The sequence below is a fragment of the Anas platyrhynchos genome, chromosome 15 (assembly GCF_047663525.1).
Source record: "Anas platyrhynchos isolate ZD024472 breed Pekin duck chromosome 15, IASCAAS_PekinDuck_T2T, whole genome shotgun sequence".
NCBI classification, from domain to species: Eukaryota; Metazoa; Chordata; class Aves; order Anseriformes; family Anatidae; genus Anas; species Anas platyrhynchos.
This window is the reverse complement of record NC_092601.1, coordinates 3,284,095-3,302,933: the sequence shown is the minus strand read 5'-3', so window position 1 is coordinate 3,302,933 and position 18,839 is coordinate 3,284,095. Positions and strand designations below refer to the sequence as shown.

Sequence of the window (18,839 nt, the reverse complement as noted above, 5' to 3'; positions counted from 1 at the left end):
ACTGATTTTCCAGTGTTCATGTGGATTTCTGGCAAGAGATTGAGCAGAATCAGCTGGATGGATTTGGAAAGGTAAACAGACTTCCTCATGAACTGGTCCTTGCTGGTTTTAGGTTATTCAAATGCAGTTAAATTTCTAGGCAATTAGTAGGTATTAAAGGCAGATTATTGCCTATCTGTTTAAATTCCTTTACAGATTTGGCACTTTTTAAAGCTTACGTTTATGCCATGCTAACAAAGAGAGTTTTGATAGGGAAATGGCACATCAGTTCCTGATTAAAATAAATAAAGTGAATGTAAAACACCTCACCAAAAGGGCTTGCATTCTAGTCTGTGGTGTACAGAATCATGGCAGAGCTAACATACTTTGTAAAGCTTCACCTACCCTTTTTCAGAAAGTGCTGAGAATACTGTCACTCTCTTCACTTTAACTGACCCAACAAAGGTGCTGATGGAAGGACTAAATATAGATGACAGTGTAAGTACTGAGGCCAAAAAAAAAAAAAAAAAAAGGTTATTGACAGAAATTTGAGCTACACAACAAAATCAGAATTAATCTTCCCTATTACAAAATGAATGTCACTGTATGATCTTAAAAAGGCAAACAGACTACCTCTTCAAAAAATAATGTCTCTACAGTGAAGAGGATAATGTGGACTAAAGTTCAGTAGTAAACCCAAAATATTTCAAAGGAATTGAACGAAATTAAACTTCAGATTGGCCTAATCTTTTGTGGCTAGGTGGAGCTATAACAGTACTTGATCTTTTAAATCTTAGTAACACAGTGGTTCTCAGATAGGAAATTATGTGGGAATTTTATGTGCTTATTTACACACAAACCAAAAAGCACCTTTAAAAGTTTGTTTATATGTGGACCACAGTAAAAAAATAGAGATTTCTATAATAACACATCAGTTTCTGATAGACAACGTAAAAACATCCTACCCAAACTACAGGTTTGTATCTCTTGACTAACCATTAGGCCACAGGAAGTGATTAAATATAAACTTGATTGTTGCTGCTAGACAGGCAGCAACACAATCAGCTCTGAGAATAAGGGTGTGGCAACACCAGGGAAACCAGCAGACCAGTTTAAAGCAAAGTATATCTCAATTAATATATAAGAAACTTTCACTAAGCAAATGAAATCATGTACTACATGTAAGCCTCCCTTCCCATTTGACCTCTTCTTGAAAGACCTCTCCTCTGGCCCACTTAGTTGCTAGCCATAAAATAACTTTCTCCATTTCTTTTTGTCTCCTGTTTTATTTTTTTCCAAGTGGATGCCCCTGCAGTGTCTATAAGGAATGGCAGTTTCTTGGCTATGCCTCTCAGCAGCCATCCAGCTAGCTCCACCTCGCTAACTCACCAGCACATGTCCTTTTCTGTTCCCGCTATCAATGCACTGGGAAGAAGTTTTGTAATTCCTGGTATGTACAGGACAGCTATGCCTGTGCACTCTTGTACAGGGTGATTTTTTCTATCTTGTAAGTCCAGTTGTTGACCATGAACAATGGTGGGGAAAAACCAAATATGGCAGCCATTTCAATGTAGCACTTAAAACTGCTCCCACTAAGACAATGAAAATATTCAAGGAAAATTTGAAGTGCATTGCCATAATGAAATAGAATGAATCTTCTGTTTAATTGTTGAAATACTGTTTGATTAAAAAAGAGAACAGAGTTATTTAATGTACACTAATCTAAATAATTATCTATTGGTCTTAAGAATATGAAATCACAAATATTTCATTAATAAACTTGTGTTTAATTTCAATTTCTTTCTCATTCAGGTGTTTGTAAAGGGCTGCTAGGTAATTATATTTGAAGTGATATACATACTATTAGTGTATTAGCAGTAGTAGAGCAAAATCTAGTGTGGAATTTTGTTCAAAAAAGCAAGTACTAATCCAAGTGATGGGCTGTATAGTCACCTTGTTTTGATCATGTTGTGTAGCAGAGGGTGTGTAGGGTATACTGGGAAGTGCTCATGACAAAGACTCACAGTCCATTAGTCTTTGCTGTTAAATCTGTGCTGGAAAGGAATCAAAAACAATTGCATAAGTTGGAAGTCTTGGAGTATCTGAAGCTAGTTGAGGCAGCACAAAGTATCATAAGAAATTGTGTCACACCCACAGAAACTCGGGGCTATGGGTGATTGAGTTGCAAGCACTCCATCAACAAAAAATTCCCTGGTGCAAGTTCAGAGGGAGGACGCTTGCTGGCTGCTTGTACATTTGTGTTGTACAATTCTGTGAGAAAGATAGTGCAAAGAATGGTAAAAATTAATTCAGATATGTAGTGGATACATACATTTTCTACACGTTTTCTCTTCTGGAGGATCTGTGGTCCATACATTACAGACTTTGCCCTGAGTACTGTGCCTTATATTAATAGACTTTGTTTCTTGACAGTCAAGACACAATGGTCACTAAAAGGTGGGTAATCCTTTATATTTCCCATTCATCATCCTTTTAACGGTTTGTTTAATGGATTCTGTGGCTCTCAAGTGATTCTATGAACTCATAAACTCTCAGCTGGTAGTATTTGCCCAGAACATACAAAGAAAGATAAGTAGCTTTGAGAAAACCTTTTCTGTTTTTAGAAACTTTTGGAAACAAGGAGCCTTTAAAAACAGGACAGTAATGATTCTACTGTCAGTTTCAGGATCTTCAGCACCTTTGATTCCAGAGTGTCTACCCTTTGGCATGAAAGACAAACAAGAGAATGTAGACTTTGCAGATCTTGCTCAGCAGAAAAATAATTTTTTAATAGGAAATGGCACATCAAGTATTATAACATATCCAGGTAAGTACAATAATCTATTATCCACATAAGTAGACAGAAAGTACTGGAAAGTCACTGCTGCCAGCAAGGTGCTAAGCTCCCTCATTTTGGTCACTGGTAGCTGCGATACACTCAAAACTATCATTTGTTTCTCGCTAGCACTGACTACCTCCACTGAAACAATGTTTTCCCCGAGTTTTCCAGTTAATGTATGTGGTAAGTGTGAAATTATTTTTTATATGTACAGTACTTTGTATTGGAAGAGGGAACACATTCCTTCTACTCAAAGACAGTTCAAACCCTGCAGGTTTTACTCATGTTGACCTTATTCAGGAGAAGAAAAAATAGATACATTTCTTCCTTTGTATTGATCACAGACAGCTTAGTATAATAGGCAAAAAATGAGGCAGATAAGGGGTTTTAGAGCTACTGGGTCAGTTATGTATTAGTAGCCAATTCAGTTTGCTACAAAGACCAGTCTTATCTGGTTAAAACTATTACAAAAGCCCAGTATGTATGAGCACAATCAAAACTGCAAGTTGTGCTGGTACTCACTTGTCCTGGGCATCTTAAATGCTCTGTGCTGGAAGCCAGGCTGCGGTCAGCTCTTATGGAAGCCCTGAAACCAAACTGATGTCTTTGACTAAATGATGCAGACGCCTAATACAGAAAGACTTATAAATAAATGCATATATATCAGAGTCTTGGTCAGGCTGTAACAGTCACACTCGTAGAAGACTTTCCCTTGCACTTCCAACTCTCAGCTTTTAGACCTGGGAGTTTGATTTCAGTGGTTACTCAGTTTCTTATCTGTGTGTATCCTGGTAATTACAGCTACTTGCAGCTTAGTACAAGTGTTTCGTTGCCCTCTGGTGGCTAGCACAGCTCATAAGAGCAAAATTTTAAAGTGGGGATTAATAGGCAAATAACCCTAGATGTGGGGAAATACTCGTAAACGTTGGATGCTGCTTTGGAGAATCCACAATAATAGTAATTTCTGATTGATTTACAGCAGCACAATGTATGTGACTATGTCACAAACCTCAGAACTCCTAATGCAGGAAAAAAAAAAAAAAGCACATAAGATCCCAAACCATTACTAACCATTACTTTTTTTTTTTTTCTTTTTTAATGTCATTAACACCTGATTGGTTTGACCAATGCTGCTTCCTATCTAAATGTCTCATTACAGCTTTTCTTGGTTTTCTATTCTGTTATTTTTATTAAATGAAATAGCTAGTAAAATCAAAATCAGGCATATCCCTTCTTTATTTAATATCTTCAGTGGATATTTCTTCTACCAGGAGAGAACTCTCTTATATCAAATGTATTGTTTTACTGGAAGAAGGACTTACTTATCAGAAGTCTGTGGGTGCTTCCTTGGTAGAAGCCCCTCTGAACTCTAACCATTACCCCTGTTGCTGCTGTGCATAATAGGAATTAATTTACAGATCAAAAGATTAAGCTTTGTACTGTTTATTGCCACATTCTATATCAGGATGAACCAATTATTATGACAATAAATACAGTTGTGCAAATCTAGGGAAATGAACCTGTTTCTTTCACATTTCTCTTGAATGTGTTTACCACAAAACTATTGGTGAGTTTAGGTTTGTTAGTCTCTGTCCTGCCCCTTAAAGCCTTTGCTACCAAACATTTTGACAGAACTGACGCTTTGTCATTAACCATATATTTGTAGAAAATACGCTTTCTGATAAAATTTCCAGTTTTCTTTGTGTATGGCAGACACTGCTCATCTGATTACATGTGAAGGTCTGCAGTAGTTTCAAAACAGTTTGAAAAGAAAAAAAAAAGAAAAAAAGAAAATTGGACAGTGACAGTACTTTGTCAGGAAGAGTAATAGGTAAACTCTGTTGCCAATAGTCAAGTTTTTACATGTCACTATGTCACTTATCTGTGACTTTCGTACTTAATACCTGCTCATGAAGAATAGAATAACAAAAGGAAGCTCTTACTTTTGATGACATAAAGAAGTCTTATGTGTGAATATGAATTTATGCACACTGACATTTGAAGACAACAGTGGATGTCAGCTTGTTATCATTTGTCTTCTTCACAACATTGTGAAGGTGTCATCTTGTTTAGTGTCATAAGGCCTGCAACAGTTCATGTCAGCTGAAATGTACACTTTGGAGCTTTTTTTACCTTTCCCGTGTTAAAAAATAAACAATTATCTCTCTCTGGACGGTACATGGTTTATATTGTAATGAACTTGAAAATTTGGACTAGTCTTATCGTTATAACTAGTAAAACTGAATCAGTGACCATTTAGGTGTCTTTCTCAACTGTATTGTTATGTTTCTCCAGGCTTAGAAATATTCAAAGAAGTCCAAGTTCCTCTAATTCCTTCTGAAGAACTTTTCAAAAGACCAAGTGAGTTTAGATCCCTCAAACTTGAAACTTCCACATTTTTTGACAAATGTTGCTCTTTTCTTGTCTATAGAAAAAGAAACTTGTTGTAGGAATTGTCATTCACAACAATTTGTGAAGGTGTTCCAAGTTGTTGAGCGCAGTTCCTGTTTTTAAGATCTTTGACTTGTACATTTTTAGACATATAGTTGTACGTCCTACTTAGAAGGTTAATGTACTCAGCTATTGCATAGATACCTCCAGAGTGATTCAGATCTTAGGTGTAAAGGTGTCTCTGTTTTCTGCACTGCCAATCGAAGTACCTGGAGTTACATGGGATAAATCCAGACCTAAATGCTCAATGGGAGAATGGGAACTGATGTATTTCAACCATATTACAATTATGTAATTACACCACTCTGAAACAATGTTGCAGTTTTTGGACTGGCTTCTTCAGTTTGCATGTTCGTGTTATTTCTCCAGGGTCAGTGGAAGTCTTCTGTAGAGCACTTAAGGATTACTTCGGAGACATATGCAAATATGTGGCCATGGAGCGTGAAGTGACTCTTGATCACTTGTTTATTGATGGTACACTTGTGCAAAACCAAATTGAAACCAAGACTGGAAAGCACAGTGTAAAAGCAATGGAAAAGGAGCTGGTAACTTACAATCTACAATGGAAGGAAAAGGCATCACTTGAAAGAAGCCAAATATTTCAAATCCCAGGAGGTAAAGATTTAGAGACTAAAGTGATTGTGGTGCTGGGAAAAGCAGGAATGGGCAAAAGCATTCTTGTACAGAAGATCTGTCAGGACTGGTCCAATGGAGAGTTTCCTCAGTTTGAATTTCTCTTTTGGTTTGACTGCAAACAAATAAGCTTGCCTGAGAAGTGTTACAGCTTGAAGGATCTGCTTCTTGATTTTTTTGTAAAACCTCAAGAGGGAAGCAACGAAATCTTTGAGTACATATTGCAAAATCCTGCTAAAGTCCTTCTGGTTTTTGATGGTTTTGAAGGGTTGCATGACCATGAGAATTTTCCTCGTTGCTCAGACAGACAGCCTGACAGAGGCTTGTACAATATAAAGGAGCTGCTTTCAGGACTTATCCAAAAAAAAATATTCAGTGGCTGTACTTTATTACTTACAGGAAGACCAAAAGACAAGGTGAACCAGTATGTGTCCAAAGTGGATAAGACTATTGAAATAGTAGGATTCTCTCCTCAGCAGAGAGAATTGTACATAACCAAATACTTTGAAGGATTACCCTACTGTGATAATGCACTGAAATTAATCAAAGAGAGTGAGTACCTGTTCAGTCATTGTTACAGCCCTGTTATATGTAGATTTGTTTGTTTTCTCTGTGAGACAGTACTTGAAATGGGAGACAAAGGCCTTCCTTCAACTCTTACTACACTTTTCCTGAAATTTGTTCAGCAAAAGATAATACCTATGCAAACAGATGTTACAGCTGTGCAAAATCAAAAGTGCCTTGCTACACTAGCCCGTATAGCCTGGTATCTTGGAGAAAAGCACCAAAGTACCATGAAAAGTGATATTATTCCTTCTAAGGAACTTAAAGAATTTGCTCTGAAATACGGATTTTTCCTGCCATTTGCATTCCCCAAACATTCAGATACTGAGGAGGAGGAACTTGGGACCACATTCTCCGATTTTGTCATTCAGAATTTCTTGGGTGCGCTTCACCTTGTATTAGCAGAAGACGTGAAGGATAAAAGTCTAACAAAGTACCTGTCTTTTCCATCCAAGAAGAAAAAGCCTTATAACTGGTTAGACTTAGTGCCTCGATTTTTGGCTGGATTGTTGTTCCTCCAGGATGATGCCTACTTCTGCTCCCTTTCTAATAAGGAAATAAAACAATCAACCAAGAAGCAGAAAACACTCCTGAAATATGTTAGAAGGTTGCAGATAAATGACCTCTGTCCAGAGAGGTTACTTGAGCTTTTACACTGCATATATGAAACACAATACAATTATCTGTTGCAGCATGTGACCTTAAGGCTCAAGACAGACCTGTCTTTTCATGGCATTTTTATTACACCACCAGATGTTCATGTACTCTACTCTACTTTAAAAAGGTCAAGAAAAGAGTTTTCCTTGGATTTGCAAAACAGCAACATTGACATGCAGGGGCTAAAAGACTTGGTTGGCCTGAAGAATGTGGCATCATTCAGGTTGGTCATTCTTTGTAAATACAAGTGTCATTCGTAGGGCTGCATGTAGATGACACTTTGCTGCAACAACCACAGTTATATCTGTTGACTTTGTGTTTTATCACTTCACAGGGCCTCCCTTGGTGATACAATCAGGCTATGGAAATACTTAGAACAGACAAAAGACTATGAACTGCTGAAACTGTCAACAGAAAAATTTGTTCTCGATCCCTTTAAGGCAAAGACAATGAAGGATATCAGTGACCTTTCAGACCTTGTAGAAATGCAGGAGATGATCAGTTGGTAGGCTCATTTATGATCATATTTCCTCTGAACTTATTTTTAATGCACTGTTTTGGTTGCTAAAATATTTCTCATGTTCTACTGTGATTTATTTAGCATGCAAGATGCCTCTGGTTGCAGCAGCTATGAAATTCCTGCTATAAAGAACCTGAGAAAAATAGAATTTGCGTAAGTGAAATGCTTCTCTGTTGATTGACATTTGATTACATTTAAGACTGAGTTATGGATATTGACTACAGTGTGTAGTTAGTTTATGGTAAAGAATCAAGTAAACCCCACTTATTTAGATTTTGTTTGTCTCAACTAGATTTATTAATTTATGGGCAAAACTCAAAATATGCCATTTCTGGATCCTGCAGTGGTACGGATCAACATGGTTCTATCAGTTTTCTTTGATTTTACTGAAATTTACCTCCATATTATCAGATGCAGGTCTTATTCCAGTATGCAGAATTTCTTGACTGTGCTATACCTGTGAAATACTTTTTCCCCAGAAATGCTCAACTGTTCTGTATGAGTCTTCTGGCATTAGTTTTCTGCCCAATCAGAGCTTAGGCCATGAGAGGAAAAGGTCAGAGAACACCTCCCAAATAAAATCTTCAGCACCTTTTCCTGGAAGAAGGAAGACTGACTTGGAAACACTGGCTTGAAAAATGGGGTGTATTAATACCTACTTTTTTCATAAACTGCATGCAGCCCCAAATGTAGATCTTTCTACATTCTACTGCCTAAAAGTATCCTTCCGTAGAGTATGGAGTAATTTGGGCAGAAATTGCACCAGAGCAATGGAGAACTCTCACCAGGTCTTCATCTATTTCTTGCTCTTTTCTTCTGACCTAGTCTAGAACTATTGTGCTTGGCCTCACTTCTGATTTTATGCTGTTTTCTCAGTTTCTATCCTACTTTTCTTTTAATTTATAATTTTGGTTAAAATTCCGGTTCTTTTAATTAGGCTGAACATGTTCTGATACCAAGGAAACTCCAAATGAGATTAGTATCTGAAGGACCAATATGATGAACAAATACTTGGAGCTGGAACACTGAAGTTCAGTTTATGCTTTGAGCTGCAGTAGAATGTTAACATTAAGTTAGTCTGAATTGACAATAGTTTGAAAAAATTGTGAATATTTTTTCATCTCTGTTATCAAGATTATAATACTTAAAATGAAAGACCTGAAGGAAAACAAAAACAAACAAACAAAACAAGCAAAAGAACAGAAATAAAGGAATCTAAAACAAACAAGAGGAGTCTTGCACTTGCTATTCTGCATGTGTCACTTCTGTGCGGACCACATCTGTGCAAACAGCTCTGTTCTGTTTGACCTTAGCCTTGCTTGATCCTCATCTGGAGGATTCAGAGCAGAAGTCCTCCCTGCAGACTGTAGGGAATGGATGCTTCTGAGGAATGTCAACTAGCTTGAATCTGAAGCTGTAGAGGAAGGACTTTACAGATTTATACCTTTTGCTGTTTCTGAGCATGAAACAACTGCTGCACATTTATATATTTGTTTATTTTCTTCCAGTCTAGGTCCAGCATATGGCCTTCAGGGATTTCTAAAACTTGTGGAAATTCTGCCGTCATTTCCATCACTTCAGCATTTAGAGTGAGTAATGCTAAAGATTAACCTTGCTAATGCTACTCCTCAGCAGCCCATAATGGTGGAGGAGCTGATGTACCCAAGAAACACTGTATTTCCAACAGGCTATTTGTTTCAATGAACAAACTGAACAACAAAAACATTCAATGAATATAACTGCAGAATATGAACTATGGCCCTTCAGCTCTGTTAAGATGCCCGATAGTGGTCCATTTGACAGCCCTTTGGTCACCTCCTTGTGTGTTACTCAGTGATTAATATCTTGTGAGAAAGATTTCATGCAGTGCCCCGTGGGGTGCCCATGGATTTCTGATTTCTTCATACAAGTTCCATAATGGGCTCCAGCCTCAGACTCCCATGTAGTGAGGTCTCTGAGGGACTCACTCTCATGTCTGCATCAGGAGAGAACAGGTTTCCTACTGAACCAGCAGTAGTGTTGCATTTTGGGGTTAGCTTCACTATGTGTGCCTGTGCTGGTTGACACCCTCTGGTGTCAACCAGCACCTTCAACTTCTGGTAGCACTTGTATGAGACTGGGCTTTTGTGGATTTGTTCCATGTAAAAGATATAAAGATTAAAAAAAAAGATAAACTCAACTAGTACCTAGTTTTATTCTTCACATGCATCTTCCTTTACCAGCAGCATCTTTAGAAATAATTTGTTAAGAAATCCAGTTACTATTTATTCTCTCGCATGGCAAACCATCTGTCCTGGTTTCAATTGGGACAGGGTTAATTTTCCTCCTAGTAGCTGGTAGGGTGCTATGTTTTGGATTAGGATGAGAAGAGTGTTGATAATGCATTGATGCTTTAATTGTTGCAGAGCAGTGCTTACACCAAGCCAAGGACTTTCCAGCTTCTCGCTCTGTCCTGCCAGCGGGCAGGCTAGGGGTGCAGCAGGAGCTGGGAGGGGACAGACCCAGGACAGCTGACCCAAAGTGACCAAAGGTGGTATTCCATACCATCTGGTGTCATGCTAAACAATTTAGAGGGGTGGCTGGCCAGGGTGGGGGGACTGGCTGCTTGGGGATAGGCTGGACATCAGTCAGCGGATGTTGAGTAATTGCATTGTCCATCACTTGTTTCGTACACATTAGTAGTAGTAGTACTATTATTATTATTATTATTATTATTATTATTATTATTATTATTATTATTATTTTATTGTTATTTTCCTGTCTTAATAAATTTTCTTTTTCTCAACCCACAGGCTTCATTTTCCCATTTCTCTCACCCATCCCAGAGAGGGAGGGGGGAGGGAGCAACTGCAGGGGATTTTCTGAATTTTAAGCTGCTGAATTTTAAGTTTCTGAATTTTAAACTGCTTTACACTAGAAACAATTGTAGCGATAGCCAATACTTTGCCATCATACCAGAGGGAAGAGGGCATTTGGTCACAATGGATCAATCTATTGGCCATTTCTCTCTGTTGTATCTGGCCTTTTTATATTTTGGGAAAACAGTAGTGCTCTGAAATTGGAACAAGCCCAATGTATCAATAGTGTTGTCTATCAGATTGGAAGGGGATTCGGTATCTGAAATTGTGACTACCTAAAACTCTCTCCATCTGGATACCTGAATGAGGAAAAACTTAATTTCTAATGCTTTCTATCGGGAAAGTTGATGTTTAGGCAGGGATTTAGGACATCTGCTGGATTTTGTCAGTTTTGTGTTTCTGTGTGCACAAGAAATCTCATTTCAGCATGGCTGGAACACAGCTATTTCATAAACACTTTAATAATCTTCAGCGTATGGTGGAAGTGAGGCATTAAGTGCTACCATTTGCATATCAAAGGGAATGTGTCAAGCCATTCAACTAGTGAAAAAAAACCTCTTAGGCTATGAATTTGAGAAGCAGAAAGCTGCTTATTAGAGAAAATGGAATTTGTGTGATGGTTCTTGCTGATTGAGGCCACTGCAGAGAAGTAGCTTCTCAAGATACACAGAGTGGTCTCTGAGGTGAACAAACCATGAAAATTTAGTTTAAAAGGGAAGCTAATTCTCTCTTTTTTGTTGTCACCCAGCCTTGATGCTCTAAGTGAAAATGGCATAGGAGATGAAGGAGCAAAGAGTCTATCTGAAGTCTTTCCAACACTGAGATCACTGGAAATATTGAAGTAAGTTTCAAGGTTAACAGTTCTGGAATTCTTTTAAAAGAAATATATCAAACCAAGAGCTTAAGGGACTGTGTGTTAACAACTATGGGCATAACTAACCCATGGGCATGATAATTAGTCTATGGACATATTTAATCTGTACATTCATTAGAGAAATAGTTTAATCCTATGACAATTCCTTATTTCCATTCAAGCATAATAATTTGACTTTTTCCCTAAAACAGCGAGCGCACATTCCATTTAAAAAATAAAAACAAACAAAAAAAAAGAACAAGGTGTATATGATTTATTTAAATGTTTCAGACAGCTGCCTCAAAAGTTATCGCAATGCAGGGAAGAACGATGAAGGCCAGACCAAGGCAGATATATTGATATATCCTTGGGACAGCAAAAATCAAAGGGCAGGAGAAAACAAAAGGAAATGGAGTAATGTGGAAGTAGGGATTCTAGGTGACCTCACCTTGCTGTTTCTGACTTTACTGAGGGACTGGGAGAGGGATGAGTAGCCAACCCCAGTCAGAGCCTCTCACAGTCAGGAGTCTCTACAGGAACAGCAGTGATCTGATTTTTAAAGTGGGAAAAGGTAGTTTGCTGTCACATGTTCCTAGCTTTCATTTTTCTGCTCTAGAAACTATCCAGTTTTGTAGTCACAGGATCACAGAATCACAGAATTTCTAGGTTGGAAGAGACCTCAAGATCATCTAGTCCAACCTCTGACCTAATGCTAACAGTCCCCACTAAACCATATCCCTAAGCTCTACATCTAAACGTCTTTTAAAGACTTCCAGGGATGGTGACTCCACCACTTCCCTGGGCAGCCTGTTCCAATGTCTAACAACCCTTTCGGTAAAGTAGTTCTTCCTAACATCCAACCTAAAACTCCCCAGGCACAACTTTAGCCCATTCCCCGTTGTCCAGTCACCAGGCACGTGGGAGAACAGACCAACCCCCACCTCACTACAGCCTCCTTTAAGGTACCTGTAGAGAGCAATAAGGTCGCCCCTGAGCCTCCTTTTCTCCAGGCTGAGCAATCCTAGCTCCCTCAGACGCTCCTCATAAGACTTGTTCTCCAGACCCCTCACCAGCTTCGTCGCCCTTCTTTGGACTTGCTCGAGCACCTCCATGTCCTTCTTGTAGCGAGGGGCCCAAAACTGAACACAGTACTCAAGGTGCGGCCTCACCAGAGCCGAGTACAGGGGGACTATCACTTCCCTAGCCCCGCTGGCCACACTGCTTCTTATGCAAGCTAGGATGGTGTTGGCTTTCTTGGCCACCTGAGCACACTGCTGGCTCATATTCAGCCGACTGTCCACCATCACTCCCAGGTCCTTCTCTGCCTGGCAGCTTTCCAACCACTCATCTCCCAGCCTGTAGCTCTGCTTGGGGTTATTGCACCCCAGGTGCAGGACTGGCACTTGGCCTTATTGAACTTCATGCAGTTGACCTCAGCCCATCGGTGCAGCCTATCCAGATCCTCCTGCAGAGCCTTCCTACCCTCAAGCAGATCGACACACGCACCTAACTTGGTGTCATCTGCAAACTTACTGAGGCTGCACTCAATGCCCTCGTCCAGATCATTGATGAAGATATTAAAGAGGACCGGCCCCAGCACCGAGCCCTGGGGGACGCCACTAGTGACCGGCCTCCAACTGGATTTGACTCCATTTACCACGACTCTTTGGGCCCAGCTATCCAGCCACTTTTTAACCCAACGAAGCGTGCACCAGTCCAAGCCCAGAGCAGCCAGTTTCTTGAGGAGAATGCTGTGGGAAACGGTGTCAAAAGCCTTGCTGAAGTCAAGGTAGACCACATCCACAGCCTTTCCCTCATCCACCCAGCGCATCACTTTGTCATAGAAGGAAATCAGCAGGATCTGCCTTTCCTAAACCCGTGCTGACTGGGCCTGATCGCCTGCTTGCCCTGCAAGTGCCGCGTGATGACACTCAGGATAATCTGCTCCATGAGCTTCCTTGGCACTGAGGTCAAACTGACAGGCCTGTAGTTCCCCGGGTCTGCCCTCCGGCCCTTCTTGTAGATGGGCGTCACGTTGGCTAGCTGCCAGTCAACTGGGACCTCCCCCGATAGCTAGGACTGTTGATAAATGATGGTAAGCAGCTTGGCCAGCTCCTCTGCCAGTTCTCTCAGTACCCTTGGGTGGACCCCATCTGGCCCCATCGACTTGTGCACATCCACGTGCCGTAGCAGGTCACCAACCAGTTCTTCGTGGATAGTGAGGGCCACATCCTGCTCCCCATCCCCTTCCACCAGCTCAGGGTACTGGGTATCCAGAGAACAACCGGTATTGCCACTAAAGACTGAAGCGAAGAAGGCATTAAGCACCTCCACCTTTTCCTCATCTCTTGTAACTAAGTTTCCCCCCGCATCCAGTAAAGGATGGAGATTCTCCTTAGTCCTCCGTTTTGTGTTGATGTATTTATAAAAAGATTTTTGGTTGTCTTTAATGGTAGTAGCCAGATTGAGCTCCAGATGAGCTTTGGCCTTTCTAATTTTGTCCCTGCACAGCCTCGTTACCTTCTTATAGTCCTTCAAAGTCAGTAGACTTCTGAGTGTAAATGTGTGCAGTGTCTTATTTACCACACAGAACTAGATACTGGGGTCCATTTAAAGTAATATTTTTCTGGGTATTTGTTTTTCTTTCTTTTTTCCTGCTTTTCTTTTTGACTGAGAAGTACCAGTTACTGCTCTCAATTTTTTGCAGAAATGTGCCAAATTTAATCTTTTTTGTAAGGAAAGACTCTTGAAACTGTATTATCTTAAATCCTGAGGAAAGGTCTTGGGTTAATGGTAACTCTAGGCCTTATCACACTGTATTGTAGCATCACCTTTGTTGTTCGGGACAACATCTAAAATCAATTTGCTCCATATATTAATCAATTAGAATAAATGTGCTCAGCTAACAAAGCCATCTCATCTACTGTAGCTTATCACAGAATAAGATAACAGATGTGGGTGCAGAGAAACTAGCTACAACTCTTCCTGCCTTATCTTCATTAACAACACTAAGGTAAGTGGTTGTGTCCTGTTCAGTTGTTTTACATAACACACCTTACTGTCTCTGTCAGAAATCACTGGAAACAGAATCCATGTGCACACAACTTGCAATAGCCAAGTTTTGACTACAAAGCCTGAAAGGAGAAGATAAACATATGACCCAGTGTAGTCATACAGAAGCATATCTCAGGAATATAACAATGAACATACTGATTTTAAAATCTAATTCATAATACCTAGTGCTTAATAATGCCCTTTACAAATTCACACACAAGAACATGATCCATTGCAAGCTTACATGTATGCAGAGCTTGCTAAGCCATCAGTGAGGTAGCGCATACTTGCTGGTAAGGGACAAATGGCCCATTTCGCTTCATTTATGTCTCTGGCATAGGCCTGAATGAAGTGTCTCAGGGGGAATACAAAAAACTGTGGTGTGCACTTCTTGGATAATTTGCTCACATTGAAAACTTTTGAATGCAGTGCACCAAAGATTTGAGCCTCATTTTCTTGCAGATTATTAATTTTCTCTGATGTAGTCAGGAATGTTCTTAGTATTCATTAAGAATCCTAGACCTATTTTTGCTGTAGCTGTGTAAGCTGAAAAAAGCTATTTGCCTTGCTTGATATAGAAACCATGAAACTGTTTAGAAACATGAAATGATTAGCTGCAATTAGATAAGGAAAATTGGAAGTTAAGATGTACCAATGATATCCAGAATTTCGTGATCTAATATATAATCTGTTTACATTGTTCATTATTTGATTGTAACTATACTGGTTTTGTTGTCTGCAGCTTGTACAATAATAACATTTGTGATTTTGGAGCAGAAAATCTTGCAAAAGTTCTTCATGCGATGGCATCTTTAAGAGTGCTAGAGTGAGTATGAAATCTTTTGAAATGGATCAGGAGAGCTTATTTGCTTGGATACTGAACATTCAGATCTTCCACGCTGAGGGTAGAGGAGACAAAATTTGCAGGGAAAAAAAATCTGCGTGGTTATGTTGGGCTTTGAAGCTGACATTCGTTGAGACAGAAAAGTTGTGGAAAGATTGAGGTGACCCCTGATCCATATCTGCCTGAAAACTTAGATTGCAATGGCAGAAAATTCTTGAGAAGGTTGATCTGTTTTTAGTAAATGCTGAAGGCTTGTCTTGTTGTTGCCTCTCCATACAGGAAAGCTGTGCATTATTCCCAGTCTTGTGCGAAGGGCAAAGGCACTTAGGTGGAGTCTAGATAGTCAGTGGTTGGAAGGGTTTAAGGAACAATTCACTGTAGATTCTTTGGAACCGTTATAGGCTATGGCAAAGGACATGACTTCATAGTTTTCTAGGTACTTGGTAACATAGCCAGCCACTGATGAAGGACATGTGTGGCAGGAGTCTGGAAATCTACACACTTCTACCACCATTGGGTGTAGCTTTGCCCCTCAGCTGGGTCTGGAACTCAAAGTTGGATGTATTTCATTCCTTGCTCATTCTCTAGCCAATCTCATGGACAGACACTCTGTCAGGAAGCCAGTTAGTGGCTGGGCTGTTGCTCATGTCACCTGGAGCCCCAAGGGCAGCAGCTCAAGGAGGCAGTTACAAACTGGCCAATGTTTTCTTAAAATACCTGGAAGATGCAGAACAGGGAAAGAGTTTCATAGATGCAAAACTTGCTAACTGAGGAGGAACATCCCTGTCCATCTTTAATGCCTTCTGATGAGTATATATAACTTGTTGGCTCAGCGGGAAAAAGGGGAAACTTTAGCTCCATGACATCCGAGTGCTGTAGGATGAATCAATCTGGAGGTGAGAAAAAAAATCGGATAAGCAGTCACTGGATGGAGAGGAAAATTTGGTTTTAGTTGGGAGAATATGGTCATGGGGAGATGGAGAAAGACCTTAGGTACATAGAATAAGGAAACAGATGGAGTAACCTAACTTAATGGAGTCCCAGTTTGTCCTTTTGATTTTTTTTAATTTATTTTTTAATCATGGATCTATTTTCTTTTTACTTTTTCTTTCCCCTCTATACACAGATAATCCCCTATATTATTTCTGCTTTTGAAAGAAATGTTTGCACTGGTATTTGATCTGATCTGAATTAACAAGGTTTTTTTACTCCCCTCAGTGTTCAGTATAACAAAATAACTGGTGTTGGAGCCCAACAGCTGACTGACAGCCTACGAAAATGCCCCCATATAAAAAACTTGTTGTAAGTTTCTTTATACATACACATCTAAGATATATCAAATAGATCTGCAAATTGAATTCGAACTCATGCTAAAGCTGTCTTCTGTATTTGACAGATTTATATGAGGCACAAAAAAGTAATCACCAAAATATGAAAGCAGTCACACAAATGTTAAAAATGTCATCTCTGGTTTCAGCAGTATTAATTTTCCATTGCTCCAGGCAAGCAAGCTTGTATTGCTTTAAGCACAGTTTACACTGAGCCTTCCATCACGTCTTCTTCCAACTGTAATGATCTCTGTGCTGCAGGACTTGTATTTGAGGGATAAACAATTAACAGCCATCATTACAGGTTAAATAGACTGAAGCTGCCAGTACATATTGAGGGGAAGGGAGTTTGAAGGGAAAGTAAAGAATAGTTAGGGAGGCAGGACTGTAGTGTGTCCTGCAACCAGAGTCAGCTAGAGTATGGGGGAGTGGACTGCTTTCTTTTAAATTAAAATGAATTTTCATTTGTTCCATTGCTTAAATACTTCTGTAGAATAGAATGATGTTCAAAATGGAAAGGCAACTTAAAAGCAAAAACAAAACAACAACAACAAAAAATCACTGCCACCAAAAAACACAAAAACAAAACACCCCAAACATGTGAAATAAATTATATGTCTTAAAACCTTTCCTTTCTTAACATGCACTTACAGGATATGGAATCCTACAATTCCTTATGGAGTTCTTGAACACCTTCAGCAGCTGGACTCGAGGATCAGTGTGTAGGTTCAGTTGTATCCTGTAAAGGTAACATAAATTCTGGCTCCTTGAGATAACAAGATTTGTTTTTGTGGCAGCTGTTGATTCTGATAGGTCTCACTGGCACCAGGCACAGGAACAGCATAAATGCCTACATGGTTACATAAAGAGATGCTGCCAGTGACTGGCATAGATCAATATTGCAACAAATTTCCTTTCGGCCACTCACCTCAATCTCCCATTTCCCCAACACCAGTGCTAGCAGACTGCAAGGGCTGAGTGGGCAAGAATTAATGAACCTTATCAGCTACTCCTGGTTCAGCCCAGTTCAGTGACTAGCAGCTGGCCTGCTAATCTGCTCTTTTCTGTTGGTCAAAACTAAATAACTGTTATTCTCATGTTTAATAGATGAGTTCTGTACTCCTCAGAGATTGTTTTGTACTGATTTTTAGTCAGTCATTTCACTTTTCCTGTGTTTAATCCTCCACACCTGTTTTGCCTCCCTATGAAGCTGTGCCTAGACTGTACCCAGAGCAAACCGTTGGTCCCTGCATTCCTTGTTGTCAGTCCTTTTTGTGCAGTCTGCCCACAGGCAGCCACTTTCACTTCACTGATTCTGCCTGCGCAGTCTCAAGGATCCTTGAAATAGTTACATCTGTAGAAAACACTTTGCTGATGGTCACAAGGATTTTACTGCCTTGACGCTGCTGAGCTGACGGAGCTGCAGAGGCAGTTACAGGAAATTAAGTACAGGATTTCTCCTCCCAGCTTTCTGCCATGTGCTTCCTCTTGCTGCTGAAAAAAAAAGAATTTCAGGATGCATCAGTGAAACAATCTATGTAAGGAATAAGAAGTTAAGTCAGACACCAGAGGCCTTCTGGCTTTCTTTCAGATAGGCAAAAACAGATTGCAGAATGATTTCCAGGCTGCTTGAGCTGTGGTTTTGAATGGCCCTGGGAGAGGCTGCAGTTGCCAATGGCTCCTGAAGCTATGCAGGGAGCCAAAGTTTTGCATGACTCTTGCTCTCAGTGCACTGATCACCATATGTAGGTTTAGCTGTTTTTATAGCTCTGATCAGGCTACAGGTTTTGGAAGAGTTGGTACCATACCAGCATCACAGACTTGCTTTATATGGCGGCAGGAAAAATCTGTAGTGATTCTTAATAGCTGACAGCACAATGAAGTACTAACTCTTTGTCATGTTGAATAATCATACCTACTTAGGTGAGAAGACATTAGGGTTAACAACAATGCTGGGAAGCCTCGTAAATGCAAAGTTTTCTCTAATCCTTCACACCTTCCTCTGCAACTATTCTCTCATATCTCCTATGCATTTCTGTGGCACAGGTTGCCGCAATAGTGTAGCATCTGAGCAGGTGAGGAAACCTTTGTCTTCATTAGCACTGAGGACTGGTAGCAGCAGGGAGTCTGGATCCAGTCTTCCAGCTGGAAACATCCATCATCTACCAGCCACTGCCATGTTTTTTCAGAGCACATAATTTATATGTGGGTTTGGTGATTTTAATGGTGATTAAGCAGATCTGATATTCTGTTCTTATT

General features: G+C 39.9%; 1 protein-coding gene and 1 long non-coding RNA gene across 12 annotated transcripts in view; one reads left to right on the top strand and one right to left on the bottom strand.

The window, feature by feature from the left end:
- Nucleotides 1–18,839, top strand: part of CIITA (class II major histocompatibility complex transactivator) — a 36,691-nt gene that overhangs the window by 15,672 nt on the left and 2,180 nt on the right. For 4 of the 11 annotated variants that reach the window (XM_072023926.1, XM_027469340.3, XM_027469346.3 and 1 more), the window contains 13 exons: nt 1,280–1,429; nt 2,660–2,806; nt 2,945–3,001; nt 5,114–5,179; nt 5,639–7,346; nt 7,458–7,628; nt 7,725–7,796; nt 9,152–9,232; nt 11,250–11,342; nt 14,284–14,367; nt 15,151–15,234; nt 16,471–16,554; nt 17,234–17,327. In XM_072023926.1, coding sequence (XP_071880027.1) covers nt 1,280–1,429; nt 2,660–2,806; nt 2,945–3,001; nt 5,114–5,179; nt 5,639–7,346; nt 7,458–7,628; nt 7,725–7,796; nt 9,152–9,232; nt 11,250–11,342; nt 14,284–14,367; nt 15,151–15,234; nt 16,471–16,554; nt 17,234–17,306 — 2,870 coding nt within the window. In that variant the 3' untranslated portion in view covers nt 17,307–17,327. The other 7 variants (XM_027469341.3, XM_072023928.1, XM_021277534.4 and 4 more) reach the window with 6 other exon arrangements.
- LOC113845274 (uncharacterized) lies at nt 15,018–18,297 on the bottom strand. Its single transcript, XR_005269587.2, has 3 exons — nt 17,509–18,297; nt 17,232–17,319; nt 15,018–16,142 (listed from the first exon to the last, which is right to left on the bottom strand). It is a non-coding gene; the product is annotated as an uncharacterized lncRNA (long non-coding RNA).